Here is a 25,846-nt window from a genome sequence, read left to right as displayed (position 1 = left end):
TAGTTTCATGGGCGTGCATAAATTAGCCATTGCGATTACATTGGCAGCATTAGAGCTCAGCATGCGAGGAGAGCTGCAGTGTCATGCGGCTGGTCAGACCTGACGTAAGGGCAAAATGGCTGCTGGATGTGTGTCGATGTTACCGATATTTACGCAGGTATGCGACGGCATACGCAGATCAGAAGACAGCAGTGAGCGTCTCTATGCTCGGGTGATCTTTGCAACCATTAGCATATTTTCACAGCTGCATTGCGCACAAAATCGCAGCTGGGACCACATTAGCGTCCATCTCTGAATCAGGCTCGTAGCTCTAAAGTCATCAATGAAAGTAGACCATAAGGAATTATAGTTATGGTGGTCCATTGAGAGAGTTATCATCATATGTAGCAGGAATAAGTTTACACTCTAAATACAGAATGACATATTATATAAAGATCATTGTGAATTGTTTTAGGAATTAATGTTACAATAAATGAATAATTCCCTGTGCTTTCCTTGTGCAAGGTTTACCAGAGCTAACAATAGTCATAAGGGATACTGGTGGTGTATTGAATATAGTCTGAGACTAGAGAATAAACACAGGCAGCTAGTTTACAAATGTTACTTCTATATAGTAGTGTAGGAACAAGAGTATCCACTTATTTTTATTTACACTAACAGGATTTCATTTTCCTATTAGATGTTCTGTTTTCTGGTCCAGTAGTTGAAAATATACCAGAAGATCGCAGGCCAGGATCCCTTACAGATGTACAGGTAAGTAGCTTCAGATAGCTCTAGGAATGACAAAATGTGATTCTTTATGCTGTACTTTAAATTGAAACACCGTTTGTATGCTTACACTTGCTTGAACTGATAAGTTGAAAGTTTCTAAGTTTTGCGTATTACACATTTCAATTATATAGGGAAATAATGATTTGATGTTGTACCAATGTGTATAGTTGATCTATATGTAATGTTTTATTTGTCTCCATATTCAGTGGAGGACACTGGAATAGTACAATGGAGTATAGAGTGTGGAGCAGGGATCCTGCACTGTAAGAAGCTTCTTCCCCTTTTATACCTCGATGACGCCAGGAGACCTCAGTTTAGTTTGATTGCCTGCAGCATCTGGGCATCTTTTTATGGGCTGATGTTACTCTTAGCTGTTTTTTAATTTGATTCATTATTATTTTACATGTTAACCTCAGTGGCAAGGAAAAATAGGAAAGGAAATAAGTGGTGAGGTGTGTTGGTGCGCTGGGTTTTTCTGGCTGCTCTTCCCTGTCTCTGGCCTGTGTCTTTAGCAGTTCCACATCCTTCTGGGTTATGCAGACTGCATCTGTACTATAATTCTCGTCTTTTATTTTCTATTTCTACTTCTTGGTCCATAGAGTATCCACAGGATACCCTGGGGTATAGGCGATGGCGGCAGACATCGGGCACCTCAGAGTTAAAGTTTTCAGCCTCCAAGGATGCACTGGGGTTCCTCCCCTATACCCCGAGCCAAGGCAAATCAGTTTCGTAGGTGCCCGGCTCGGAGTCGGATCACCATATTCAAAGGGGGGCTGTTACAGCCCCATAAGTATATTTTCAAGCAGCTTTGCTGGACATCATGAGCTGTACAGCATAGACAGTCAACCAGACATCTATGCTGTCGCTCCTTCACCCCGCCAGACCAGAACGCCGGTACTGATCCAGGGAAGCTGGTGGGTGTCTGAGGTCGCATTTAAGGGGTCAGGTAAGCGGCGGGGTCCCGTGGAGGGTACCCGTCGATTCACAGTCGTTTGGTCCTCAGGCAGGAGGCTTCCTGGGGACAGGCTGCGTGTTGTGCCAGGTACTGATCCTGACAGCGGGCTGCAGCAGTGTGGATATGCTCCAGCTTCCCATGGGTTAACAGCATGTCAGGGGAGCGCGCCTTCCCTGTCTCACAGCCAGCGCCTCCCACGCTGCACATTGCCTTTCCACAGCGGTCTTGTGAGCTGTGTCAGCTCTCCTTCCCTGGGCCCGCCTCCTCTCAGCTCCTCGGCGGCCATTTTCTAGGAAGTGTGCAAACGCTGTTGGAGTTTGATACAGGTGGCATTGCGGTCCGGGTCCCCCTGCATACCTCTCCTCCGATAAGGTCAGAGTGTGCAGCGCTGTTTCCTACCAGGCTCTGGTCTGTGTAGTTGATCATAGTGCTTGTAGTGCAGATTATTTAATTATTTCTGCATTGTATGTGACAATCTGCTAGCGCTGTCTGACTGTACTTTCACTTCTGTCAGCCATTTTACTATCCCTGTTCTTCCTCTGCTAAAGCCCTTGCGGTGCAGTGTTGCAGGGTGTTCATTGCCTCACAGTAAACAAAGTGTCTGTGTGGGGAGTCACATACGCTCCGTTTACACTCATCATGTCTGGGAGTGAACGTGAATATCCTCTTCAGCTAAAATGTACCACATGTAATGTACGGTTAGCGGAGGGAGATGTGAACACTCAGGGTTTATGCAGGGCATGTTATCTCATATCACGCCCGATTACTGTCGCTGTGCCTGTGCAGGAACCGCCCTGGGCTTGTTTTGCTAAGGCACTTACAACCGTTGTGGGCCAATTGGCGATGCCCCCTGCGTTTCCCCAGATGGGGTTATCGCAGCAGACGGTAGTCTCATCACCGATGCACGGGTCCCCCAGTCAGTTGATGATACCTTAGGGTCTCTCGGTTTCGCCCCCTCAGATCTCGTAGGAGCCTGTGTGGGTGAATTCATTGTCCACTATGGTACAGTACCTGATGGACGTTTTACAGGGGGAGTCACCATTGCGGCCTTCTAAGCACCTTTATTGACTCAGACGGCTCAGTATGATGATGATGACATGACGTCTGATGACGGTGAAATTTATTGACCTTTTTACAAAGAGCCCCTTCGTGCAAAGGAGGCGGAGTCTAAATCTAAAGTCTATATACCCGGCCGTATACGGGCAGTCCGTGCTGCCTTGTTGATTGAGGATGAGGATACGCCTTCTTTAATGATGTTGGAGGAAATACAGTGGCATCTCCCTTATCTGGTCAGTTAGTGGATCATTGAGAGGAGGCGTGGAAAAATCCGGGTAAGCAGTTCCAGCCTCAAAAACGCTTGGCCTTTCCATACCCATTTGCGGATAATTATTTTTCAAAATGGGAAACACCTACCCAGGTGGATTCTCATGTCGCACGCCTAGTGAGGAGTGCTACATTGCCCATGCCCTCCACATGTCCTCCTTAAAGGATGTTACGGATCGCAAGGTGGAAATATGCCTGAAATTCATTTATTCCCTTGCTGGAGGGGCTTCCAGACCGGCTATGGCCTTGTGCTGGGTGGCCAGAGCCATGGAGCGGTGGGCGGATACCTTGTAAGCGGCTCTGGACACTGACTCTTCCCCTGAACAGGTGGAGTTAGTGGGCAATCTCAGAGACTCAGCCACGTACATCAATGAGGCAGCCTTAGATATAAGTCTCCTCACTTCCAGAATCTCCTCGGCAGCAGTAGCGGTTCTCCGCTTCCTGTGGTTGCACTCTTGGAAAGCGGACGCAGATTCCAAGAAGGGATTGGAATGCTTGACCTTTAATGGACAGGTCCTGTTTAATCCTGACCTGGCCAAAATTGTGGCCATACTGGCAGCAGCTAAATCTGCGTGTTTGCCATCGGCTACAGTCCCATCAGGGTCTGGTAATTCGTCCTTTCGGCCTTATAGGGCCCAGGGTAAGTCCAAGATCCAGTGCTTTCCCAGACAGTCGGGTAACAGGAAATCTGCTAAGCCAGGCTTGGAGTACAAGACGTCCTACTCCCAAGTCGGATGATAAGCCTTCAGTGCTTGCCTTTACTAAATTTTACAGGTTTCAAATTTTTTCGTCCAGTTTACCCTTCTTTTTGGAGCAGCTTTGGGATATCCATTGATACTACGTCATTGTCAACCTATGGATGTTGGAGAAAATTGAATTTTTGTACTTACGTTGATTCTAATTGTCATGGGTGGACAGTAGACACTCTCCCTTTTCGTATTGTCTTTGTGCTGTTCTTGTTCAGGTTTTCTTTTCTTGTAATCCTTGTTAGAATTTTTCCCGCTGGAGAATTGTTTAATTTTGCCCCGCTGTCTCCCTCTTTCTGTACTGCTGGTCTCTCATTTTGGGTTTTGTTAGACAAAACTGGACGTGCCTTCCCTTGGGGGACCCCAGAGTGGGAGGCCGCCTGCTTCAGTTCACCCAGTGCTGGTACCTGACTACCAAGGATACTTGGGTACATGAAGTGGTCTCTCAGGGGGTATGCCCTCTCCTTCCGGCGAAGGCCTCCCAGACGGTTTTTCACCACAGGCCTTCCGTCAGGTCAGGACAAGGCCCTGGAACTCCAAAAGGTGTTGCACTCTATGCTCCAGGCTGGAGATATAGTGCCTGTTCCGTTATCCCAGAGGGGCATGGGTTTCTATTCCAATCTCTTTCTGGTGCAGAAACCCAATGGGTCTTACCAACCCATCCTCAAATCCCTCAACAAGTCCTTGAGGGTTCCTCTCTTCAGGATGGAGACCCTGCGTTCCATTAATCTGGCAATGGAGCCTGGGGATTTCATGGTGTCGTTGTCCCTATTCTCTTAGCACACCAGCAATTCCTCAGGTTTGCAGTGCTCGACTGACATTTCTAGTTCCAGGAACTGCCCTTTGGTCTGGCCACAGCACCTCGAGTCTTTACCAAAGTCATGGCAGCCCACCTGCGGATGCAGGGGGTCCGCTTGTTGCCTTATCTGGACAACTTTCTGTTGTTAGCAGGGTCTCCAGCGATCCTCTAGCGCCATCTGCAACTGACAATATCTGTATTGCAGAATCACGGCTGGTTGAAAAACTGAAAGAAATCCCCTCCGGTTCCCTCGCAGAGGATGCTCCATCTCGGGGCCCTGTTGGACTCTCAACAACAGAGGATCTTTATGACGGAGGAAAAGATCTCTGCATTACATGCAAGGGTACGCAGTTGCCTTCAGAGCCGCCGAGTGTCTGTTCACTAGGCAATGAGGTTACTGGGCTCCATGGTGTCAATGTTCGACATGGTGGAATATGCCCTGTTTCACTCCAGACATCTGCAGAAATTGATCCTCTCCAGATGGAATGGGTTGCCCCATCGGATAAAGACACAGACCATGGTGCTTTCTCTGGAGGTACGTCTGTCTCTGGCCTGGTGGCTGCAGACGACTCACCTGAACAAGGGACTCCCCTTTTGGGTGGCAAACTGGGTCCTTCTGACAACGGACGCCAGTCTCCGAGGCTGGGGAGCAGTGACGGGTCCACACTTGTTCCAGGGCAGGTGGACTCCAGGGCGGTATTCAAAGCTCTCCAGCAAGCAAAACATGTTCTCCACGGAAAACCCGTGAAGGTATAACCAGACAACGCCACCACGGTGGCTTACATAAAACGCCAAGGAGGAACCCGAAGTCAGGCGTCGCTGACAGAGGTGTCCCGCATCTTGACTTGGGCGGAGGGCAATCTCCCTGCCATCTCGGCGGTGTTTATACCGGGAGTCCTCAACTGAGAAGCATACTTTCTCAGCTGTCAAGACGTGCATCCAGGAGAATGGTCTCTTCACCAGGAGGTGTTTCAACTCATGGTGAACAAGTGGGGTCTTCCAGAGATAGACCTCATGGCCTCCCGACACAACCACAAGCTGCCTGTGTACGAGTCAAGAACAAGAGACACGGCCATTCTGGTGGACGCTCTGTCGGTCCGGTGGACCTTCCGGTTTGCGTACCTCTTCCCTCCGTTCTCCCTTCTTCCTCGAGTGGTTCGAAAATTCAAGCAAGAAGGCAGCAAGCTCCTGCTGATAGCTCCAGCGTGGCCCAGACGTCACTGGTACTCAGATCTTCGGAGTCTCTCCGTAGACACTCCGATGCTGTTTCCTCAACGTCCAGACCTATTGTCTCAGGGTCTTTGCAGTTATCTGAACCTGGGTCGTCTGTCTTTGACGGCGTGGCTGTTGAGACAGCCCTCTTAAGGTCCAGGGGTTTTTCCAGCTCTGTAGTTAATGCCATGCTCAGAGCTCGGAAGCCTGCGTCTGCAAGAATTTACCACCGAGTATGGCATACTTTCTTTGAATGGAGTCGCCATAGAGGCTATGATCCTCAGGTGTTCAGGATATCTAGGGTGTTGGCTTTCCTACAGGCGGGCTTAGATCATGGTCTTTGCCTTGCTTCTCTGAAGGTGCAAGTTTCTGCCCTGTCAGTGTGGTTTCAGCGTAGGATTGCTACTCTTCCTGATGTCCGCACCTTTCTGCAAGGTGTACTTCGTATTTAGCCTCCCTTTGTTCCACCAGTGGCTCCTTGGGATTTGGCTGTCCTGAGGGCTCTCCAAGGACCGCCAATTGAACCACTGGGCTCAGTGGATTTAAATTGGCTTACAGCTAAGACTGTGTTTCTTCTGGCCATTGCTTTGGCCAGAAGGGTCTCAGAATTGGGGGCTCTCTCATGTCGAAATCCCTTTCTAATTCTTCATAGGGCCAGGGCGGTGCTTCGCACTCGCCCTGGTTTCCTACCTAAGGTGGTATCTAGTTTCCACATTAACGAGGAAATCATTGTGCCAGCCTTTAATTCTCCAGACATCTCGGTTGGTGAGGCCTCCTTGGATGTGGTACATGCTCTAAGGATTTATTTTGGCCGTACCAATTCATTTAGGAAATCGGACTCCTTGTTTGTCCTCTATGGCTTCCGTAAGAAGGGTTGGCCTGCCACTAAGCAAACTTTGGCAGGATGGATTTGCATGGCAATTTCTGAGGCTTACATTCATGAAGGCCTTCCTGTTCCATCCTCTGTTAAAGCTCATTCCACTAGGTCTGTGGGTCCTTCGTGGACAGTTCGCCGTGGTGCTGTTCAGCTTTGCAAGGCAGCCACATGGTCATCTGTCCATACCTTTGTGAGGTATAATGCATTTGATACCTTCACCTCTCAGGATGCTTCCTTCGGGCGGCGGATTCTCCTTTCAGCACAGGAGCATCCCCACCCTTAAAGGATACTGCTTTGGGACATCCCCAAGGTATCCTGTGGATACCCTATGGACCCTGAAGTAGAAAATGAGATATGGCAAGAACTTACCCTTGTTATCTCTATTTCTACGAAGTCCATAGGGTTCCACAGGACTCCCACCGTGTCGCAACTGTATTGCAGATGGGCTTTGCTCTGGTTTTTCCGTCTCCTTCTGGTGAGAATGTAATTTTTGTGTGTTCCAGAACTTTCTTCTCTCTCTCTCTTCTCCACCTCCGGCCTATGGCTTGTTACGTAACTGATTTGCCTTAGCTCGGGGGCGGGGTATAGGAGAGGGACCCCAGTGCATCCTGGGAGGCTGAAAGCTTTAACTCTGAGGTGCCTGATGTCTGCCGCCATCGCCTATACCCCAAGGTATCCTGTGGAACTCTATGGACTTCGTAGATAAAGAGATAACAAGGGTAAGTTCTTACCATATCTCATATTTTCCAGGAAGGGGATTATGTTCAGAGCTCAGCCTGGGAGATGGTAAGTGGCATATGATTTTGCCTGCTCCAGATGTCACTCTGAACTGTATCATTCCCTGTCCAGGGTGTCACCCCCTGAGAAGGAGTATGCTATTATAGAGCTTGCAGAGATGATCAAGCATTGTTAGGTGCTGGGTGGGATTCTCCCTCCTAGTTTTCTCCAGGAATGTTATGGCAAACATGGGCATCAACATTACTCCTTTTGTAGTCTCTAAACACCCTTTAGCACTTTGGGCCTGATTCAGAGCCGGACGCTCTGACCAGAGCGCTCGCTCTGAATCAGGGCCCTCCTCCATGAAAATGGAGCGGCCTCCTGGCCGCTCGTATAGCTGTGGGTGACCACCCATAGCATATGCGAGCGGCCTAAAAGATGGTCGCGATGGTCTCGACCATCGGACTTGCAACGGAGACCCTGCGGTAGCAAGCCCTAGAGTGACGGAGACCCTGCGGCCGCAAGCCCTAGAGTGATTTTGGCTCTATCAGAGCCAAAATCACTCCCACTGACATCACTAGTGATGTCAGTGGGGCCGGCTTCAGACGGTAGGGGTTCCCATGGGAACGCCTCCGTCTGGCCGGCACGCCCACCAAAGGGGGCGTGCTGTCAATCAACATAGACAGTACGCCCCCTTTGGTGCGAGACCCGGAGCGATGGAAAGCCCGTCGCTCCCCGGGTCTCGCGCATGCGCACGACGGAGCTCCCTCCGTCGTGCGCATGCGCAGTGGGGAACATCGACCCACTTGCGAGCGTACTGCCGCTCGCGAGTGGGTCTGAATGACCCCCTTTGTCAGCACTTGACAATCCTATTGGGTCTCAAGGAAGGAAAGTTCCAGTTTTCTACATGTTCACAGCCACAGAATTAGTTTGAGTCTGTCTTGTTCCCAGAACATGAGAATGAGGTGGTGGTGAGCTCTGATTCAGAGTTTTCCTTTGTGCTCTGGCTTTGTACTTGGGAAGCTGATGCTGAGTGCTCTGATGTCCATTACGTACTCTGGAAGGTACCTAGAGTTTGCTAATTTCACTCCTCCGGGAAGGTTAGGTGTCAGTCTTCCAGTGGTAAACAAGGCAGTCAGGTTTTTTCAGGTAAGGGGCAAGCTCCCAAGCATTCTCATAGAGAGTCAGCATGATGGTACCTGGCCCACCTGGATGTTTTTGTATTGGGGGCCCATATGCTTGCTCTTTCATTGCCATTTGTTCTATTGCACCACAAAATCTTTGATGAGAGGCATCATCAGTCCTAGGAATACATTATAGATCTTCTGAAGTCTTCACCCTGGTGCTTTTTTTTTTACTACAGGTCTTCCCATAAACAAAATATTTTTCCATGGGACAAGCTGTGAAGTTTTTACTTTCTGTGCAGGAGTGATTTCTTCAGTATCAGAACTGTAGAAAGATTTGAGCTTTTACTCAATTCTCTTTCTTGTCCAGAAACTGGATTGTTCTTTTCCACTTTTTGTGAAGTCCTTAAATATCTTGTTGGTGCCCTCTCAGTTTTGCTATTCCGTTCAATTTGAAACCCTATCCTTCATTCTGGGCACAACACTGAAGGTGTTCACCATCACCATGGCAGTTATGCTTGTCACTCTCAGATCTTGGGTGTATTGGTCATCCCTTATCTGTATGATTTGCCATGCAGACTCATGTCTTTTAAAAATACCAGACTTTTCATGCTTAATGGTGGATTATTGAATTTCAAGATGCACTAACACTTCCTAGTGAATGAATTACTTGGGCCTTCTCTTACCGCTCTGTATCAGATAATCTCTGTATACTCTATCAGACCTAGATCTAGTAACAGTTTACCCAACACAGCTCTAATTGAGTGCTATATGATTATATTTGAAGATAGCCTCTAACATACTGTAGAGGGTTAAGAATCAATGTGGTCCTGATATTTTGATACATAGTGCAATTCTTTTGACTGTTTATACATATGTGTAATGTAATTGAAGGTTCCATATGATACATGGTATGAAATGCTATAATTAAGAGATGGTGTGAACCTCTTAGGCAATTCTATTTACAGATTTTCAGTGTGAGCTTTCCATGGTATTCATTCCCAGGTGGGAGGTAGACTTCCTCAGCAGACATACCCTTCACCTCTGGGAAGAGACCTTTCAATGATGAGAGCAGCCAGATATTAGCATGATAACATTGGTGTGTAAGATCATTAGTGGCTCTATATTATCAATCTCCTTACCTACTTTGTCATGTCAACGGACCTTTGCTTAGAACCAAACCAACTCTTCAGCCTAAAGTGCATTGCAGATCTATGTCTGTATGACTCTGGACAGATGACCTGTTGGACCTTAAGATTATCCACAAGAGAGGCTGGCCAGCTTCCAAACAGACAATTACCAAATTGATTACTTTATTAATGCACCAGGCTTACCTTGGGGAACATCTGCTTGTTTCTGTACCTGAAAGTTCATATTCTACTGGATCGATGGGTGCATCTTGGGCGGCATAGGGCCTCTGCTGAGAAGTTGTGCAAGACAGTGCTTGCCTTTACTAAATTTTACAGGTTTCAAATTTTTTCGTCCAGTTTACCCTCCTTTTTGGAGCAGCTTTGGGATATCCATTGATACTACGTCATTGTCAACCTATGGATGTTGGAGAAAATTGAATTTTTGTACTTACGTTGATTCTAATTGTCATGGGTGGACAGTAGACACTCTCCCTTTTCGTATTGTCTTTGTGCTATTCTTGTTCAGGTTTTCTTTTCTTGTAATCCTTGTTAGAATTTTTCCCGCTGGAGAATTGTTTAATTTTGCCCCGCTGTCTCCCTCTTTCTGTACTGCTGGTCTCTCATTTTGGGTTTTGTTAGACAAAACTGAAGCTCCCAAGCATCCACTAAGGCAGCGCTTCCCATACTCCACCATTACAGTCCAGGTTTTAAGGATATTCATGCTTAAGCATTTAATTAGTACCTCAGTCAATTTGATTTTAACCATCTGGACTCAAACATGGATATCCTTAAAACCTGGACTGTAATGGCGGAGTTTGGGAAGCTCTGCACTAGGGTATAGAGCAGGGGTTCCCAACCACGGTCCTCAAGGCACACTAACAGTCCAGATTTTAGGGATAGATATATTTGAGCACAAGTGACTTAATTAGTAACTCAGTTATTTTGATTTAACCATCTGTGCACAATCATGGATATAACTAAAACCAGGACTGTTAGTGTGCCTTGAGGACCGAGGTTGGGAATTACTGGTATAGAGGGAGAGTTGCCTGAGTTCTACAGGTCAAAGTACCAGATGCCATCATTCACACACTATACTTTACGGTACTATTCCAGCGTCCACCACTGCACTAGGTTAAAAGGATTTAATATAAATACAAAATATAATTTAAGTTCTTAACATTTTCACAATCCTTTGTTAATTTTTTTTAATTTTTTTTTAGCTGAAAGTTGTTTATGATTTAAAATGATTGAAATCACAGTTTAGACATTAAAGTGCATCTGTTACTTACTGAATGTAGAGGCAGCCATTTTGTTGGTTGCACAAATGTTCATGAGATTACAGCCTAAGGGGACTATGTACTAAAGGTTCATATCCACTACATTATTAAGGAACGGTTAAAAGATAACGACATTATCGCTCAATTATTCATTATATTGTGCAGTGGATATTGATCCAACACCCTCCCTCTTCCCCAAACCTGCACAACCTGACGATATCATCAGGTTGGACAGCAGGTTCAGGCGATGAATGACGGCAACTACCAGCTGGAGAGCGCACTGCTGGTGGTTGACGACATATCCACATTTATATCGTGTAGTGGATATGCACCTTAAGCCTTTGAGATCTAGAAAGTACCAACCAATCAGCTCTTAACTGTCATTTTTCAAACACAAGGAGCTGATTAGTTGGTACTTTATCTCCATCCACATTCTCTCTCTTCAAGGCTTAAAAGAATATAGGTTCTTTTTAAGTACTTAATGAATATTGTTCATGAGGTACCACATAGGTTATTGCCTCTACTGTATATAGATAACTCTTTGAAAAATCAATCTTATTAAAGAGCACAAACAATAAAAACTGCGCTGCCTGGTTCATACAAAATAAATATGCACTCACTCTTTTTTTTGCAAAATACAGCATCCTATAGTCAGCAGCAGCCGCCCGATGAGCGTTTCACCCAAATCCTGAGGAAAACCAACTAGGATTTTGTTAAAACGATCGTAGGGCGGCTGCTTATATAATATAATCCTTACAAAAAAAGTTGAGAGCACTCACCAGGACTTCTGCTTAAACCGTAGATTTATTCACATTACAAGTCGAAGTTTCGGTCATACTAAGTGACCTTCCTCAGGACATAGAGACCCAGACACAGGACAAGACAGCAGTCTTGTAAGGATTATTATTGTGCTGCCTCAAAAAGGTTTTTTGTTGAAGTACTGAGGCTTGCACCCCAGGTGTTGGATACACCAGAGTGTGTGTGCCTCCCCATTCCTGGAATATATATATATATATATATATATATATATATATATATATATATATATATATATATTAGGGATGTGCAGGCTCGGATAGGTTCGAGTTTGCACGTGGAGTTCGGATTTTTCCCTCCAAAAAAACGGAACTCAGAACGAGGCAAAACGTCATCTTACATGGACGAACATCATCATTCCTGGACAAAAGACCAGGAATGATGATGTTCGTCCATGTAAGATGACGTTTTGCCTCGTTCTGAGTTCCGTTTTTTTGGAGGGAAAAATCCGAACTCCACGTGCAAACTCGAACCTATCCGAGCCTGCACATCCCTAATATATATATATATATATAAAACTTGGCATCCGAAAAGTATTCACAACGCTTCACTTTTTACACATTTTTTTATGTTACAGCCTCATTCCAAGATGGAATAATTTAATTTTTGTCCTCAAAATTCTACACTCAATACACCATAATGACAATGTGTAGAAAGTTTTTTTGAGTTTTTTGCAAATTTAATAAAAAAACACTAAGAAATCACATATACATAAGTATTCACGACCTTTGTCATAAAGCTCAAAATTGAGCTGAGGTGCATCCTGTTTCTACTGATCATCCTTGAGATGTTCCTACAGCTTATTTGGAGTCCACCTGTGGTAAATTCAGTTGATTGGACATGGTTTTGAAAGGCATACACCAGTCTATATAAGGTCCGACACTTGACAGTGCATGTTAGAGCACAAACCAAGCATGAAGTCCAAGGAATTGTCTGTAGACCTCCTAGACAAGATTGTCTCGTCACAAATTTGGGTACAGAAAAATATCTGCTGCTTTGAAGGTCCCAATGAGCACAGTGGCCTCCATTATCCGTAAATGGAAGAAGTTCGCAACCACCAGGACTCTTCCTAGAGTTTGCTGGCCGTCTAAACTGAGCGATCGGGGTAGACGGGCCCTAGTCAGGGAGGTGACCAAGAACCTGATGGTCCCTCTGTCAGAGCTATAGCATTCCTCTGTGGAGAGAGGAGAACCTTCCAGAAGGACAACCATCTCTGCAGCAATCCACCAATCAGGCCTGTATGGAAGAGTGGCCAGACGGAAGCCATTGCTTAGTAAAAAGCACATGGCAGCCCGCCTGGAGTTTGCCAAAATACACCTGAAGGACTCTCTGGTCTGATGAGACAAAGATTGAACTCTTTTGGCGGGAATGCAATGCGTTATGTTTGGAACAAACCAGGCACCGCTCATCACCAGGGCGATACCATCCCTACAGTGAAGCATGGTGGTGGCAGCATCATGCTGTGGGGATGTTTTCAGCAGCAGGAACTGGGAGACTAGTAAGGATAGAGGGAAAGATGTATGCAGCAATGTACAGAGACAGCCTGGATGAAGACCTTGCTCCAGAGCACTCTTGACCTCAGACTGGGGCGACGGTTCATCTTTCAGCAGGTGAACGACCAAAAGCACACGGCCAAGATATCGCTTCAGAAAAACTCTGTGAATGTCCTTGAGTGGCCCAGCCAGAGCCAAGACTTGAATCCAATTGAACATCTCTGGAGAGATTTGAAAATGGCTGTGCACCGACGCTTCCCATCCAACCTGATGGCGCTTGAGACGTGCTGCTAAGAGGAATGGGCGAAACTGCCCAAAGATAATGTGCCAAGCTTGTGGCATCATATTCAAAAAAGACTTGAGGCTGTAATTGCTGCCAAAGGTGCATCAACAAAGTATTGAGCAAAGGTTGTGAATACTTATGTACATGTGATTTCTTTGTTCTTGTTTTTTTTATTTAATTAATTTGCAAAAATCGCAAAAAAACTTTTTTCACAGGTTGTCTTTATGTGGTATTGTGTGTAGAATTTTGAGGACAAAAAAATGAATTTATTCCATTTTGGAATAAGGCTGTAACATAACAAAATGTGGAGAAAGTGAAGCGTTGTGAATACTTTCTGGATTGTGTGTGTGTGTGTGTGTGTGTGTCTGCATATGTCCTGATGAAAAGGCCTATGCGCCTTGAAATGTCGACGCCTGTATTTGTTATGTTGTCGATTATTTAATACACATTGACTTTATTCATCTATTGGAGTGCCGCTTTCCTTTAATGGTGCTGGGTGTACACTCAAGCCAAAAGGATTTCTCCATACTTTCTTAATATATATATAATAGATTTATGTTGGCATGTGCACTATAGACAATGAAAGTTCTTTGTCAGCAGATTGGAGATTCTGTATGCGAAAATGGGGAATCCAGTGAGAACACTCAGGATGCTGGTGGTATGTGTGATGGGCAACTTCTTGCGGCCAAAGAAGACACAGTGGATGACAACTCCTTGCAAAAACAGCAGGATTATCTACAGGCATTAGCAGACAAATATTGCCTTGAGAAATATGAAGACAGCTATGAGATGATGTGTGAGTAACTTCAGCAGTGTAAAATAAGTGTTAGTATGTGTAAGACAATTACAGTAATACAGTAACTTTATTTATTTAGAATTCAGATTTGCATTGTAACTTGCTGTGGACTGTTTAGGCATTGCAGGCAGATTAGTTGTAAAGCTGCAATAAGTTTATATCACATGTGTAGGCACAATCCGTAATCCCTCATATATTTTGTTTCATGCAGCAGAGCCCCCAGTTCTTCACATACTTAGCCACGTGGTACCAAAAGAGTTCTCTCTTCCTCTGGACCCTGACATAGAATCGGCCACGGACGAAACTGCAGTGCAGCTCATTGAACTTCTCTCTCTACCAGTGCTCCTGAAATACTCTGTCACTGCACCCATTGTATCCCAGTAAGTGTTCAACGCACCTTTCATATTAGGACAATGTTAAGTTCCAATCTAATAAAGTAGCATTTGTGGGATTCCAGATTCGGCCTACGGTTTCCATTTTGGAAATTGAGACCTTAGATCGCTCTGTAATGTTTTGTTACGAATACTGAGAAACCTCATTGGTTACATAACCTCAGCTGGACAATTACCATCTCATAGGCATTCTGTGTAATGGGTGTGTACCAGCAGTACTAACATATTATTTTACATGTCCTTTGGGTATTTATATTGTCATATGGTGTTTGTTCATAGATATTTTTGACAATTCCTGGTGTGAAAATGCTGTGACATCTCCCTTCACTTCTGTCGTTGTTTGCAGTGTGTCTCTTGTGAACAAGGCTGTGGTGGATTACTATTTTGTGGAGCTTAATATGGAGAAACATTTTGATGCAATCAGACATTTCCTTCTTATGGAAGATGGGGAGTTTGCCCAGTCACTTAGTGACCTTATCTTTGAAAAGGTATTTACTGTCTCAATTAAGATTTCAGTGTGACACAAGATGACATTAGATCTACTGTTATAAAGTCAACAGAATTAATAGTTCCATTGTCCTAAGCATCTCTTTATGATGTAGAATACACCAATTGTATTAGAAGAAACTGCATCTTTGAATGAAAATCTACAAATGATATAATAAGTATGGAAACTGTGACATCTTTTATAAACAAAACGAAGTCTCTTCCCCATTAGTCAAATGTAAATGAGTCTCTGTGTGTCTTATTGATGTAGACCATTGCTTAGTGTGTAGAGCATACTTTATTGCCAGACTAGAAACGTAATTGTGCAGGCGTACTTGTATCCCAGCTGTGTGCTGCTGCGGTTTTTATCCTTTATAAACGTTTATTTTACGTTTATGGATACGGAGGGAGGATGAATAAGGACATATGTTTACCACTCATCTGATAGAGCTGCATTTATGGAGCAGACATGGATAGATTACATTGTATAATGGAAGTGGTTGAGGATTAAATAAGACTATATTACACAATATATTTTATGCAAATAGTTACTCTTCTTTCTTGTTTCTGTTACTCAGCTTGTGTCAGGGCAGCCGACCAATGAGCTGTTCACTCCCCTGGTTCTGAATTCTATATTGAACAAAGCACTGCAGTACAGTCTACACGGGGACTCTCATCTTGCCTCCAATCTTTCTTTTGCACTTAAATATATCCCAGAATTGTTCCCGCCTACAGCCCCTGATACATTAAGCTGCTTGGAGCTAAAATACAAGGTAATAAAATGGTACTGGAAGTGAATAAGAAGTACTGTTCTAATTTGCCCTATATGTCACTATGGGGGCAATTCGATTCAACGTGATGTGAATGGTGCCGGGTAGGAGTTCCTGGAGCTATTCAATTCACTCCGCTGTTAAGTCAGATTAAAGCCACTTAAATCGGAGAATTCCGGTTAGCGCAACAAAGTGTTTAGTTGTGCTAACTGGCATTCTCCGACTAAAGTGTCAGTCGCGAAGAAAAGCTGGAAAACACCATCGCAGCCATCGCTTTATTCGGATTTCTACTCACATCCTCAGGAGGATGCGAGAAGGAATCCTGTAGTCTGGCTAACAGCGCTGTGCATTGAATAGCTCTGGGAACTCCTTTCTGTGGCTATTCAGCATCGCACTGAATGGAATCGCCCCCTATGTGACATTACCAGCTCTATCTCAAGTGGAAGGCCACATTGGGGCAGGGGAGCTGCGCTCTAGGGCTATATACTTTATCAATTATAGAGCACTTGATATGGTAATGTAAAACTAGCTATTATGCACAAACATATATTTTTTTAATATTTATAATTATATTAACTTTGAACAGTTATTTTGTGCCTCTAAGATTCTACATGATAGATGACAAGGTTTTGTCCATATAGCATAGAATCCTTTAGCATGGATATCACAAACTCACACAAAATGTGAATAGCACACATAATCAAGCCCCTTCTTTTTATTTTACGCCTTGCGCAGATCTGTGTCACCACGTTTGTAGTGTTCACTGTAGGCGTGGCCACGAGAAAAGGGGGTGTTTTTAAGACACGCCCCCTTTTCATCACTCTTGGGGCATGCTCTGCACTTACGGACATGCCGGGCTACCCCCAAACTCTTCCTTTTCTGTGAATAGATGCCGGACGCATATGCCCGGCATCTATTCACCGGCGGTGATGGCTACACCGCAATTTTCTCCACCCGCGGGACACTGCAACCCAAGGGTGGGGAACGGCACATGGCAGGCTGTTTTAGCCAAAAGAGGCAGGGTGCATTCTGCCCTTTTAAAATTGGGCAGGGCGCGGCATCGCGCTAAAACAGCCTAGCGGAACGCTAATATTTAGGTGTAGAACTCCCATTTCTTCAAGCTCAATTAAAACTTTTAGTATTCTGATACATAACTGGTATTAGGTATCTTTAAAAATATTTAACTTATGTCTTTGCTCTTCCTAAGGTTGATTGGCCTTTGAACATCGTCATAACGGATACTTGCATAAATAAATACAATAAGATTTTCTCTTTTCTGCTGCAACTGAAGCACATGGTTTGGACATTAAGAGACGTTTGGTTTCATTTAAAACGGACAGGTATATCTGTGTCTCATGAATACACCGAAACGTGATCTGATGATAACATATACTTACTAAATCATATCCATCATTTTTTATGGCAATTGGAAGTTAGGGTTAGTGGTTTGATGGTCTTTCTTCACGCTGAGAAGTTTGTATCACTTTACATTGTTTATAGGCTATTTCAGTTTATTTATATACATTTGTCATATAAATACATGATACATGCATCAATAGATAACAAATGTATATTTTATAAAATCCTAAGCAAAACCATTTTGCCTGGCTGATAAATTAAATTATGCTTATTCATAGTATAATTCTTTCACTCATAGAAGTCCTATAGTAAGTCTCTCTGCAACAATAATATATATGTCATGGAGGTGTATTTTTCTCCCCTCTCCCTCCTTGTAGCTGCTTATCCATTTCTGGCTCTCCTAAGCCATGATATGGAAAATCAGCTTTTTAGTGTGTTTTTAAAGAGGTTGTCCCCTATTGCTTGTATACTCATTGCTTTAACATACTATTTAGGAATTGCCTAGGTTAGGGGAAAGTGCTATCAGAGCAGCCAACAGCAATGTCTCCTCTATGTTATAGCATCTAGGATATGGATGTGTAGTGAACATGGCTTGGGCAGATTCCTTATTCTTTCTCTTGATTCTGCATTTATTGTACATAACATCCTTGGAGTTGGAAAGTATAATCAGGGTTTGTGAGATTGTAAAGTCATGCTTTTATAACTAATGCTGGGCATACACGGCCAGATAAAATGTCTGTCAGACCCACATACATATTATCTGGCAGCCTGCCACCCGCAGATGTTGCCGGCATACACTGAGATTTCTCTCACAGTGTATCAGCCCAACATCCGCGCTCCGCCCCCGGGGGAGGAGACATTTCCCTGTTCCTTCCGTAGGAAGGAACACAGGAAATGTCTGTCTGTCGGCCGCGCTGGGCATACACTGCCCGATGCGGCTGACAGTTTACCGGGAAATATCGCATCGGACGGGCATGCTGGACAATCCCGAATGTCCGACCGAGCAATATTTAACCCTCGGTCGCCCCCCCACACGCTACAATTATCGGGGCGATCTGCTGATATCAGGCGGATCGCCCCGATAATTGTAGCGTGTATGGCCAACATAAGGCAACATCAGTATGGTTGTTATTAGTATACATAATTGTGTATGTTTGTTCTCTTTACAGCTTTAGTGAATCAAGCATCTAACTCAGTTCAGTATCGGCAGCTCCAGCTTTACCGCCATGAAATGCAGCACTTTGTAAAAGTTATTCAGGGCTATATTGCTAACCAGATTCTTCAAGTGACTTGGAGTGAATTCAGAAACAAACTTCGAACAGTCAGCAACCTTGAGGAGATTCGCAAGACTCACACAGAATACCTCAATAAGGCGCTCTTTAGGTAATGAGCTTAACTTAAACAATTCATAACAATACAAATACTTTTTTTGTGTTGTCATATTTTTCTTCTGATGTACTTTATTTTTTTTGCCAGCATGTATCAAGAGAGCTTGCAGACCTAGTAATCCTAACTCAACAGAACTGGCAGACATCTACAATAATATTTTGGTGCATGTACACAAGCCCTCTGCTATCATTGCCTTTTCACTAACTGAACTCAATGCATCTAAAATAAAATTGAAAAAGGGACATATCCCGATAGTGATTCCAAAGGTGGTCTACATGGACACTTAAGAAACACAGGGTGGGTGCTTGGTACAGCATGGATATAGATTGCAGAATTTTTGTTTCCAATTTTTGCTGTGTAATGCATTCACTATTCATGGCAGTGGCAGTGTAAATGTCCTTGTAACCACCAAAGAGATCTATGGTCCCATTTTCTTCTTCAGGGTCCATAGGGGATCCACAGGGATACCATGGGGTGTGTGTGGTTGGAGAGATCCGGGCACCAAACAGTCAAAGCTTTAACTCCAAGGATGCACCGGTCCTCCTCCACATATACCCCAGCCACAGGCAGACTGTTTTACGTTTGGTGCCGGCAGGACCGGTCGCACCTTTAGAAGGGCACTGTTTTAGCAGCCCCAAGCTTTATGTTTATGAGTTTAGTTTATTGTTTTCAGAGGAAGCAGCGAGATGTCCTGATAGGCGCCTACGCTACTGCTCCAACTACCCCCGCCGGTGCCGCTACACCGGTGAGCGGTCCGGTGATTATGACAGGCGCCAGTGGGGCTTGGCTAGCTGCTCCACAGGATCCCAGGGCTGCAGCCGGATAAATGAGGAAGTGGGGTAAGGCGATTGCCCACTCACGGGGAATCTCGTTTTTATGCAGTCCTTACCTGTGGTTGTGGAGACCAGCTGGAGGACGCCGTAGTGGGGCGTCTGGTTCGTCCACAGCCCCACTAAACCACCGGGGCAGTTAAGTCTGGCGTCGGGAACCATATGAGGCCGGCGGTTGATACAGCAGTGGGGAGGTAAGCTCTCCCCCAGCCCGGATCGCGATCCCTCACAATTGGTTTCCCGCCTCTGAGCTGCTCCTCCTCCTCCTCACCCTCCTCCCTATATGAGACTCTCAGCAGCCGTCAATCAGGGCTTTTCTGAATCTACAGGTGTCAGGAGATTCGGTTCCAGTCTCCCTGTATACCTCTCCCTGGAGCCAGGTTATACAGCGCACAAATCCTACCAGCCCTTTGAGGCTTTGGTAGTTTATTCAGTGCCCATTATAAGTATATTTATATGCATGTGACTTGTGCTAGCTCTGCTGCTGCCAGGAAGGTGCGCAGGTGGTGAACGGAGTCCCGGAGAAATGCGCCAAGGAGTACTTTAGCAGCTCTGTTGGACTATTTGTGCATTGGATACACATTCGCCCACTACCTATGAGATTGCTACATTCACAAATCCAACCTACAGTACTCCATTCACCACCTGTGCCTTCCCTGCAGTGAGCTCTCTGGGATTTGGTTGTTTGATCCGCAGCCTGACTGCTGTAGATCATCAAGTAGCCGGCGAATTATGAACGGACCATGCAAATAACCACGTACCTGAGGTTTGCGTTCCTGCTGATAGGTGGTAGAGCTCTACATCACACACACATCCTTAAATTCAGTATTCGGGTAACCAGCAAATGAGAATTGAGACTGATCATACTTATTACCAGCACACACAGAGCTTGCGCTCCCGCTGTTGGACGGTGAAGCGCTGCACCCTACAGATCATATGAGATGTAGTATCTGGGGTGAGTGTGTGATTTTAAACGTTATTGTGCCTTATCAATATACAGTGTTCATAACTTCTCATCTCTGGCGAATCATCTAATATTGGTATCCTGGAGGATACATTTGCCTACAGCTCACCAGAGAATAAAAAAGATGTCCGTTCTATTTGGACAAAAATATCCATACCGACACAGATACTAGGACATTGAGTATCAACTTGTCTGTTTATACTGTGCGCACATATTAGCTGTGTCAGGTACTGTAAGATCCTCAATCTATGAGGATTCGGACTCCTTTTTCTACAGAAAACAATCCGTGCACTGTCCCACTATACAGGGAGTCAAAATACCTTGTATTGACATAAAGAACTGAAAAACAAAATTCAGAGCACTGAAAGCAATATTTTTGCATTTATATGTATTTTTGTCTATTTGTTTTTATAGTATCATTTGTTTTTATTGTCAAACAAGCGCTTCAACAAATTTTGTACCAGTTTTTCCTATTAGCAGGTTGCAGATCCTGCTGTTTGAAGCTGACAGTTTGAAATATATTTATATTGATTGGTTGAGAGGCACACCTTTTTCTTTCTTTTTGCATTAGGGTTCATTTTTGCTTCACATTTACCTGTATTTGTGAAGGGTATCACACTGCATTACTAGCCATACACTGATTGTGTGCTGCTGGTGGGTCATTACTATGTCTTCTAAGTGTAAACCGGATCCTGCGGCCCCTGTGCTGGTTACTTGCAGATCCTGTTCAACGGGCTTGTCCCCTCAGGATTCCATGCAGGATGGTCTGTATGCTATTTGTTATGTACCTCCTCTACAGTCACCTTGGGTGTCCTCCTTAACCCTGGTTACGACACAGCTAGTGGACCGCTTATCAGCCCCCACGCTTCCTCCCACCATTGGGTACCTACAGCTATTACAGCCTACTATGTCGGCACCCCCTATGCCTCCTTCTTGGGGGGATTTTTATGCCCACTCATTTCAGAATATGGCTTAAATGTCTGCCGCCTATCAGGAAATGTTACAGGCGGACAGACTGTTAGCCACCAAAGCATATAGGCTGACGGTATTATCCTCCCAGTCCACCCAGCTTTCGGATTCTGACGCATCATCTGAGGAGCCAGATGATGAACAAGCTTCTCTCTCCGGGTTGCACTCGGGCGAGGAGAACACTCATGCAACAGTGGATTTTCCCTGCTTTTAGTGAGGGCGGTTAAATCGATCCTGAACGGCCCCTAAGCCTAAAATCCCGATGTTTAAACGTCAAAAGGAGGTTAAGGCTGAATTCTCTCAATCAGACCGGCTCTCTGAGCCCATGGGGGAAGCTTGGGGTACTCCTGGCAAACTGTTCCAGGTCCCAAAAAGACTAGCGTATTTTTACCCTCTCCCTAATAGTGAGTGTACTAAGTGGGAAGTCCCTCCTACTGTTGATTCGCATGTGGCACGCTTAGTCAGAAGCTCTACGCTGCCTTTACTGTCTACATCCTCCCTTACGGATGATGTCATGGATAGAAAACTGGAAACTTGTCTCAAGTCAGTCTACTTGCTTTCTGGCGCTATTACTAGGCCGGCTAAGGCTATCGAATGATGGACAGAGAGCCTGCCATCAGATGCTATCAGGAAACAACAATCTCCCATATTCTGGAATCTGCCTCTTGTTTGGGAGAAGCTGTGTTGGATACTGGACTCCTTGTCTTTAAGGCATCTGCAACCTTGATAGTCACCCTCCGGGTCCTTTGGCTACGGTCCTGGAAGGCAGACACTAGATCCAAGAAGGCACTCAAATCCCTACCCTGTTCGGTGGAGAGTTGGACAAAATCATGGCAGCCTCAAAATCTGCCTTTCTGCCATCATCAGCTGCCCCTAAGCCTAGGCCGTCCTCTTCTCTGTCCTTTGACCCCAGGGTAAGGCAAGAGAACAGTCCTTTCCCAGGCAGTCTAGTTCTCAAAAGACACCAAGCCGTGATCCAAGCAGTCTTGGGTGGTCAGACGTCCAGCTTCCAAGTCTGACGACAAACCCTCCTCCTGGGGGATCCCAGGTTGGGAGGCCAACTTCTTAAATTTTCAGACTCTTGGCATCAAACAACAACAGACGCCTGGGTCAGAGAAGTTACCATGGCGCATCTGCTGAACAATTGTGCAAGGCGGTCACGTGGTCTTCCATCCACACCTTTCTCAGGTTCTATGCCTTTGATACCTTTGCCTCTCGGGATGCATCCTTTGGGTGTCTGATTCTCCTTTCTGCTCAGGAGCATCCCCACCCTTAGGGGAACTGCTATGGGTCATCCCCATGGTAAACCTGTGGATCTTCTATGGACCCTGAAGAAGAAATTGAGTTATGGTAGACTTACATTTGTTAACAAAACAGAAAAAAAATATGTCCGCGCTCGGTTTTACCCATATCATACATGGTACCAGCAGCATGGCAATATTAATGCCATAAATGTATACAAAACAGAAAAACTTTTGCTATCGACGCTAACAATAATATACTACAAATTTATGTGTGTGCAGCAAATAAAACAAAGGGGATTTTGTCGTGATTTGATCAAAGGATTTAAGCCTGCAGCCCAACGGCAAGGGACCCCTTTTATTCTGCAGGTCCCTACACTAGCATATATGCCCAGCACATCATTACATTGCAGTTAAATGTACTCACCTTCCAGATACAGAGGGGCACATCTATACAGGGGCTGGCTGTTAGCCACACCCAACTGTTTACATTTGTTAACTCTATTTCTTCGAATTCCATAGGATCCACAGGGTGCCCACCCTGATGCACCTGGCTTCAGTGGGTATTTTCCTCTTGGTCACTGATTCCCTCATCTTTTGTGAGTGTTTCTTGTGGATATTGTTTTTCCCTCTCCTCTTTTCTGCTCCTGCCTTGGGATCTTTTACAAAACTGTCTGCCTGTGGCTGGGGTATATGTGGAGGAGGACCGATGCATCCTGGGAGCTAAAGCTTTGACTTTTTGGTACCCTGATCTCTCCAACCACACACCTTTTGGATCCCCAGGGATATTATGGGGTGTAAGTCTACCATAACTCTTACTTTTTAGCTTCCTGTTTGGCTACATTTTCTTCCATTCATTGAAGCTGAAATGGAAAGTAGTTTAAGGAAAAAGACACTGCTGGTTTAACACTCTCAGGCTTACCACCCACTAGCATTTCCTTTTAAAATACCCATTGAAACTATATTTAACGTCTGGTAGTAACCAGCTCAAGCCATCAGGGGCGTCCTGTACTGACCCAAATGTGTACACTGGTGATGAATGTAAGTAGCTGCAGCATGCAGGGTACAAAAAATGGTGCCATTATACAAACAGTCCTGACTGCAAGCATAAATGTTGGTGTGCATGGGGTCATTGGAATCTGTGGGTTCTATTCCCAGACCCGGATTACATTCTTTTAAAACCTGCTAGTATAATCATGTATTTTAGTTTTCCTCAATGATGCTTGCTTCTGATTTGCGATTTATATTCTCTAGGGGTCTTCTAACAGAAAAAGCTGCCCCATTAATGAACGTCATTCACAGCATCTTCAGTCTTATTCTGAAATTCCGGATACAACTCATTTCCCAGCCATGGGTTTGTGACAGAGAAAAGCAAATGGCTAGCCATCCCAACTACGGATTAATGCAGCAGTCCTATGATACCTTCAAGTATTATTCAGACTTTCTTTTTGAAGGTAAGATTTAGCTTTTTTTTATACTATGGAACATATTGAGTCTCAGACTTTAAAGAAAAATATACTTTGTAAAGCAGGGGTGAGGAACCTTTTTTCTGCTGAGGACCAATTTGATATATATAACATTATTCGCGGGTCCAGGACACGCCCCCACCATGTGACGTCACATAAGGTCGGGGCCACAATCAACGGTGATTACAGCAATGCCCAAAGCATCCTGAGGATGCTCTGGGGAGCTGTAAGGGCAGCGGTGTGACCGTCTGAAGTGTCCTAAGGACGCTCCAGGCGGCACTGCTGCATAGATTCTGGGCCTGAGGTTCCCCATCCCTGTTGTAGAGGTTATCACTGAAGTACTTCTTTAAAGTATTTCACATAATTATATATGCTTGGAATTACTGCAAATTAAAGAATTTTTCTTTTTTTTCTTTTCTAGTAGTGACCAAGCTTGTAAATCGAGGCTATCAACCACATCTGGAAGATTTCTTATTGCGCATTAACTTCAACAGTTACTATAAAGAAAACTAAACAAAGTGTAAACACATGCCTGTAATATATGCATTATAATTGTATGTAAAATAAACATTATTGTTTTGATAAAATCCTAAGTCTTCTATTTTTTCAGATATGCATACACCCTCCTCACGGTGTCTCAAGTAATATCTATACTTCTATAGTAATGTCTACTGGCCCAGCTGGTGGAGTGGACATACTATACATACAATCTGTGACAGCTTTGTTATTTTAAAATAGGTCTTGTGTAGTCTGCAGCATTTTAAAAGCTCAATACCAAAACAATGTCTCTATATATTATTAGAATTCAAAGTTAAGTGTACTCAAATGATTTTTATTTACTTATGATATAAATGCATCCTTGACCCCTGTGAGGAAAAGCACACAGACCCTCATATACTGACGTGACATAATGCATATAGTAACATGGTCATTAAATAGTAGGGTGTTGCATCTCCATCCATATTTTACCATGGAAAAATGTGTTCTTCATAGGAATCTATGATCCCTTTAGGTGCATGTGTCCTTTCTATGTCCCTCATGTATCTTCTGTTGGGAAAAATAACACCCCAAAAAACCTGACCCTATCATGGCTAGATCTGAAATACCTTTTACCTTGGAGGACATTGTCACCTTATTGCAAGTGCATCTTTGCCAAGAACCACCACAAGGATGGACTATGCAGCCGGGAGTCCACAGATTACAGCCCTGTAGCTGCCCCCTGGTGGTGGATGACGGTGTGGGAGTACAACAGAAGCGAAGTAGAGAGTCAGCAGAGAGCATGGTCAGGGTCACAGGCAAAAGTAGCTGTCCATGCACACTTTGACCCCAAGACGGGGAGCCATACTTGGCCAGTGTGACCACCGTCTGCCTCTAAAAGGGTGACAGTGCTGGATGGCCGCATGTCTAGGCAGTCCCCCAATCAGGAGAACTGGGAAAGTGAACAAAGGGTCTGATTCAGAGCTGGAGGCAGATTGAGCAATTGTTTGTCATCACTTGCGCGTATAAGCCGCACTGCGAGTGCATTGCAATTACGGACGTACAGGAGAATCCATTGCAAAAAGTAAGACAGGCTGTCATTGAATGGGGGTGGTCTGAAAATCGCAGGCGTGCCTGTCCATTTGAACGCCGTTTCATGGGCATGTAAAAATTAGCCCATGCAA

At 44.8% G+C, this 25,846-nt stretch overlaps 1 protein-coding gene across 3 annotated transcripts in view; it reads left to right on the top strand.

The window, feature by feature from the left end:
* Nucleotides 1-24,772, top strand: part of TUBGCP6 (tubulin gamma complex component 6) — a 140,897-nt gene extending 116,125 nt beyond the window's left edge. For all 3 annotated transcript variants that reach the window (XM_088457624.1, XM_088457622.1, XM_088457623.1), the window contains 9 exons: nt 680-753; nt 14,124-14,319; nt 14,531-14,699; nt 15,058-15,199; nt 15,776-15,970; nt 17,175-17,307; nt 18,496-18,709; nt 23,974-24,173; nt 24,607-24,772. In XM_088457624.1, the coding sequence (XP_088313750.1) occupies nt 680-753; nt 14,124-14,319; nt 14,531-14,699; nt 15,058-15,199; nt 15,776-15,970; nt 17,175-17,307; nt 18,496-18,709; nt 23,974-24,173; nt 24,607-24,698 (1,415 nt within the window). In that variant the 3' untranslated portion in view covers nt 24,699-24,772. The remainder of the gene's footprint in view (nt 1-679; nt 754-14,123; nt 14,320-14,530; nt 14,700-15,057; nt 15,200-15,775; nt 15,971-17,174; nt 17,308-18,495; nt 18,710-23,973; nt 24,174-24,606) is intronic.
* Nucleotides 24,773-25,846: the final 1,074 nt, after the last annotated feature.

The sequence above is a fragment of the Taudactylus pleione genome, unplaced genomic scaffold (genome assembly GCF_031769625.1).
Source record: "Taudactylus pleione unplaced genomic scaffold, aTauple2 ptg000041l, whole genome shotgun sequence".
NCBI lineage: Eukaryota > Metazoa > Chordata > Amphibia > Anura > Myobatrachidae > Taudactylus > Taudactylus pleione.
The sequence above is the reverse complement of the archived record's forward strand: the minus strand, read 5'-3'. Positions and strand labels throughout refer to the sequence as shown.